This window comes from Propithecus coquereli, unplaced genomic scaffold, assembly GCF_000956105.1.
Source record: "Propithecus coquereli isolate 6110/MARCELLA unplaced genomic scaffold, Pcoq_1.0 Scaffold155, whole genome shotgun sequence".
Classification (NCBI taxonomy): domain Eukaryota; kingdom Metazoa; phylum Chordata; class Mammalia; order Primates; family Indriidae; genus Propithecus; species Propithecus coquereli.
The window spans coordinates 589724-595483 of record NW_012139969.1 but is presented as its reverse complement, the minus strand read 5'-3'; the positions used below and the strand labels follow the sequence as shown (position 1 = coordinate 595483).

Genomic DNA, 5760 nt, shown 5'->3' with positions numbered 1-5760 from the left:
TTTCCTCTGGGCGGTGACTCAGTGCCCACGGCCCACACTGCGTACCATCCTCCCCTGCCCTGGGCCTCACTGACCGCCCTGTGTGAGAGGCAGTGTGGTTTCCCCTGAAGTAGCAACCGTGAACTGCCAAGCCCACCCCACCCCTCAGCGCCCCAGCCCCAAGCTCAGGGTCTCAGCTCAAAGAGAACTGGGGAGGCTTCATCCGTCTGTGGCACTTGGTGTTCACAGTGTGAGTGTGGAAGATGTTACTATCCCCATGCAACAGAACATGAAAGTGAGGCCAACATGTTTTAGGGGCTCCACTCATTCGTTCTCTTATGCATTCAACAAGCGATCCTTAAAAGCCCACTAAAACCCAGGACAGTAGACACGGAGACAGACGTGCAGAGGCTCCTCAGGGAAGGTCGTGCCCCCCTGTGGGAGTGCGGTGGGCTCTCAGCCCCCCGGGGGCCATCGTGGCTGCAGAGATTTGCCGCTATGCCCTCCGCTGGGCAGCCTATGTCTAAGGACTGATCCAGCTGGGCCACAAAGGCCCAGCGCAGGACTGAGAGGCCATTCCCTGTCGCAGGTCCTTCGGTGTCCCCAGCGAGGCAGCCGAGGTGGGCTTGGCCTGCCTTGCAGCTCCCCTTCTCCCTCTTCCCCTTCTGCCCTTTTGCCCCCCTTGTACGGGCGCTCGTTGCCGGAGCCGTCCCTACTAAACGTTCTGTGACCAACTCCGAGTCGGAGCCGCTTCCCAGAGAGCCCACCCCGCAGCGCTCGGCCTTCGAAGAGTTGCCAGCCTTGTGGGATGTAGACAACATGGGTGGGAGAGAGTAGGCCCGGGGTGGCACAGCCACCAGCAGCTGGGTGGGCACAGAGTTCAGTACTGGGGAGCAGCATGGAGGCGAGAGCCCAAGCACCTGAAAACCACAGCTCATCCCCCTTGGCTTGGAGGAAGGGCAGGGTCCCCCTGTCTGCCGTGATTTTCTCGGACACAGTCTGCTCCCACAAGCAGCCCCTGCCAGGCTGGACTCCTCCCGGTTTCCCTCTGAGCATCCTATCTCCACCTGCTGCAGGGCTGGGCGGCGGCGCCATGCTACGGCCCGGACTGTGCTGTGGGCCTCCGGTTATGAGGAACTCATAACCCCACACCCCTTCCAGCCAGAGGTCCCGGGGCTGGTGAGTTAGGCAAGTAGCAAGGTCTTCCTTCCCTGCCCACCGCCCGCCCCTGCCACCTCCCTGGGCCTTCCTTGCACAGGGATCTCCTCTGGCCTCAGGGGCTACAGGGTCTGCTCCTTTTGTCCGAAACTGGTTTTCAGCATTGGGAATCCACGCTTTGGGTCCCTATTCTTCTAAATCACTGTGGAATCTCAGGAAAGTTCCTCTGCCAGGGACCTCAGTGCTCCACCTGTCCAGTGAGGAGAGAGGAGGAGGGCCAGTCTTCCAGCGTCCTGCCTGCCCTGGCATGTACGACTCAGTGATGTGTTGACACTTGTTCCCTGCTATCCCACTTTCTCCCCTCCAGCTTGCCAGCACCAGTGACTTCCGCTGCCACTGCCCTGATCTTCCGCCCCTCCTGGGCTGATGAGAAATGAGGATGGTGAGAAGCGGGCATGGCCGGCCACCTGACACAGAGCACTACCTGGAGGAGGAGCCAGGCACTAAGAGCAAGGCAGCAGCTGTAATGAGCCAGTGTTCTAGCACTAGCAGCTCCTGGAAATCATGTTGGGAAAATGCTGGCCTGGTGACGGGTGGGAGTGAAGGGTCCAGGGTGGGGAACAGCCGGTTCAAGGTTACGCTTGAACATTCGGACTAGAGGGGTTACTCACTTGCAGTAGAGAAGGCAGAACAAGTGCTGTCCATGCTGGACAGCTTCATTCTGAGCAAGAGTGACTCATCACAGACAATGTCTGCTCACAGTGGTCATTACTGGGGGCTGTGCAATCCCCCACCTGCACAGGAGGGCAGTGGGAAGGGACAGAGATGGACGGGACACAGGCTGTAGCTTTGAGTCTGGTCCAGGATGGGGGAAACTATGTCAGAGAGTTTAACCAGGCCACGGCTGCACCCGGTCTGCCCTGAGACAGGATTTCTGTAGCACTGAGGGGGATGGCACCCAGCCATCCATGTCCTCTGGGCCAGGCCCAACTGGTGTTCACTTGTATAATTATTAGGAGAGTTGGTGGCAAGGGTTTGGGGCTCCGTCTATGACCAGGATCGCTGTCTAGGACCAGAGCCAGGACTCATTCTGTGACCGGAATCAGGTCTCAGTGTGTGACCAGGACGAGGGCCCAGTCTGTAGCTCACAGTAAGCATCGCTCTCCAGGTGGGGCTCAGAGCCAGGGAGGCTGTGGGAAGTGTCTTAAGGTAAGGTGGGGACGGCGTGAGGAGGGGGGGATGGCACAGCACGAGGGCCGAGAAGTCTCCGGGCCTGTGGCCAGCTGAATGGGAACAGGACAGGGAGTCAGGATGCCAGCTTTGCTACTAACTGGCTAGGTGATTTTGGAGGGTTGCTTCCCTTTTGGGGGCCTCTGTTGTCATGTGTGTAAAATGAAAATGTTTACTCCTGTCCTGCCTGATAGCAACCATATAACCAACATGCAACTTCATATTTCACAAAGCACTATAAAAGAAAATGGGTAATCTGTCTATTTGGGACTTTTAAATGTCGTTAGGCCCAGAGGAACAGACTTTGGAGAGCGAGTCAGAGAGCTTGACCTTTTAATTACTGACTTTCTATTACAGATTAACTTCTTTCCTTACTTTCTTGTTCTCAGCTCAGACCAGATGGCTCCTGAGAGAAAAGATCCCTTGACTGACATAAAAGACCCCTTGACTTTACATTCCTAATTTGGAATGTTAAATATGCTCTTCCCGGAAGGAAGCTCTGCCCATAACCAATCAAAGTGTGGTAACTATGCACTAACTTTCTATGGAAAATGTCGAACTCCTGTAAAACTTCGGCAGATCTTGTCTATATAACCGTCCCTCAAACCTCTCCGCTTCAGAGCACTGACACCATCTCTGGAGTCTGTGTCCTCCCGCGTGGCCATGCTCAAACTTTGTGCTCAGATAAACTCAATATTTCATTACACTGCCTGAATCTTGATACTCAAGGTTGACAGCACCAAGATCCCTTAGTAATACCTGCCTCCTAGAGCTCCTTATAAGGGTGCACTTTATGAAACACCTGAAAAACTGGGTGGGGTTATTTGCTCACCTTTCAAAGATGAATTGTTTCAGAGAACAGGAAAATCTCAAAAAGAAAGACCCTTATTGTTATCATGGTTTGTCCTCATAGGTCTTCAAGTTAATTTTTGTTTCCCAAAGTAATGCAATGTGTTTATAGTTTATAGAGTCAAAGTCAATGAATTAGAATTAAAATAGCACACTTCCTACCTCACTTCAACCTGCTCGCCAAAAGCAACCATTTCTACTCATTTAGTTGTTACTTCTAGTTTTGACTTCCTAAATAAAGCATTTATTGCTATTATTGCTGTCTCCCAAGAGGTCCCATTTAGATACTATCTCTTGACACTCCTATCGTGACAGATGAGGTTCACTTACATCCTTTCTCCTGTCCTTTCAATACCACGACACCACATTTCTTTCTAACATTCGCAATCAGTAAATAGTGTTCACGCCTGAACCAACTAATATGCTACGACCACCTTTCCTTTCTTTTTCAACTTCTTTTCCTCCTCAGAGTTAATCATTGTTTCATTTTTTCATTGGTTATTTCCTTTGACCCATGGTTAAATCTCCCCGTCTTCTGCAAAAGCCTGACGAGATAATTCTTACTACATGTTTTCACTATCAGTTCCAGTTCCTTAAAAAAGTTTCTTTTCCTCTGAGATGCCCCTTCTGCATCTCTTGGTTCTCCTTCCCTCATCTGAGCTGGTAGCTCTCTAGATCAGCTACACAGTTTTCATCCTGGAACTTCCCTTTGCCAGAAGAAACTTCATTTCTTCTCTTTCCTCCATGGATCTCTGGTTTTCCTGGATTTCATTTCTTCTGTTTTGGTTTATGCCCTTCTATGAGTGGAGCACATCCTCCAGCAGCTTCCTGAGGAAGTATTCATGGAAGATAATTTCTTTAACCTTGTGTTTCTGAAAAAGTCTACATTCTACCCTCACACTAGATTGATACTTTGGCTGGGTATGTAATTTTCAGCTGAAAATAAATTTCCCTCAGCATCTTTAAGGCATTCTTCATGGACTTCCAGCTTGTAGTGTTGCTACTGAGAGGTCTGATGCTGATCTGATTCCCAATCCTTTGTATGAGATCTGATGTCACTCTCTGGAATCTTATAGGATCTTCTCTCCATTTTTTAACACCCTTATTGAGATATAATTCACATACCATATAATTCACTTATTTCAACTGTACAATTCAATGGTTTTTAGTGTATTCACAGAGTTGTACAACTATCATCACAATCATTTTTAGAATATATCATCACCCCTAAAAGAAACCCTGTATTTATTACCAGTCACTCTGCACTTCCTCTCAACTCACCTTGACCTAGGCAACCACTAATCTACTGTATGTCTCTCTATAGATTTGCCTATTCTGGACATTCATATAAGTGAAATTATATAATACATGATCTTTTCTGACTGGTCATTTTCATTTGGCACAAGTTTCTCAAGGTTAATTCATGTTGTATCATTTATCAGAACTTCATTCCATTTTATGGCCAAACAGTAATGCATTATATGGATATACCACATTTTGATTATTCATTGAAATGTTGGTGGACATTTCGGTGTTTCAACTTTTTGTCTATTATGAATAATGCTGCTATGAGCATTCTTGTACAAGTTTTTGTATAGACACGTGTTTTCATTTCCCTTGGGTATATACCAAGGAACGAAATTGCTGGCTTGTAGGTATCTCTATTTTTAACCTTTTGAGGAATAGCCAGATTGTTTTTCAAAGCAAGTGTACCATTTTATATTTCCACCAACAATGTATGAAGCTTTCAATTTCTTCACATCCTAATCAACACTTGTTATTATCTGTCTTTTTAATTATAGCTATCCTAGTGGATGTGCAGTGGTATCTCTTTGTTGTTTTGATTTGTATTTTCCTAACAGTTAATGATATTGAGCATGTTTTCATGTCCTTATTGGCCATTTGTATATCTTCTTTGGAAAAATGTATATCCATATCTTTTCCCATTTTTAAATTGGGTTATTTGTCTTTTTATTATTGGGTTGTAAGAGTTCTTTATGTAGTTGACACAAGTTCCTTATTAGATAAATGATTTTTGCAAGTACATACTCCCATTCTATGAGTTATCTTTTCACTTTCTTGATAGTATATGGTATGGGTTGAATTGTGTCCCCCAAAAAGATATATTGAAGTACTAATCCCCTAGTACTTCAGAATGTGATCTTATTTGGAAATAGAACTGTTGCAAATGTAATTATTTAAGATAAGATCAAACCGGAGGAGAGTGAGTCTTAATCCCATGTGATTAGTGTCCCTATAAGATGATATGAAGTAAAGGCACACATGGAGAACATGTGATGACAGAGACGAGACTGGAATCACACAACTGCAAGCTAAGCAACAGCAAGACTGACAGCCAACACCAGAAGCTAGAAAGAGGCAAAAAAAAAAAAAAAAGGATTCTCCCACAGGTTTCAGAAGAATCATAACTTGCCAACACCAATACAGTGTCCTTTGAAGCAAAAGTGTTTTTAATTTTGATTAAGTCCAATATATCTATGTTTTCTTTTGTTGATTGTGCTTTTGGTATTATATCTAAGAATC

At 46.5% G+C, this 5760-nt stretch overlaps 1 protein-coding gene across 1 annotated transcript in view; it reads right to left on the bottom strand.

The window, feature by feature from the left end:
* Window positions 1–348: 348 nt before the first annotated feature.
* Window positions 349–5760, bottom strand: part of LOC105807227 — a 68478-nt gene continuing 63066 nt past the window's right edge. The window contains 2 exon segments of the mRNA XM_012640544.1: window positions 349–414; window positions 747–865. Of these exon segments, the coding sequence (XP_012495998.1) occupies window positions 349–414; window positions 747–865 (185 nt within the window).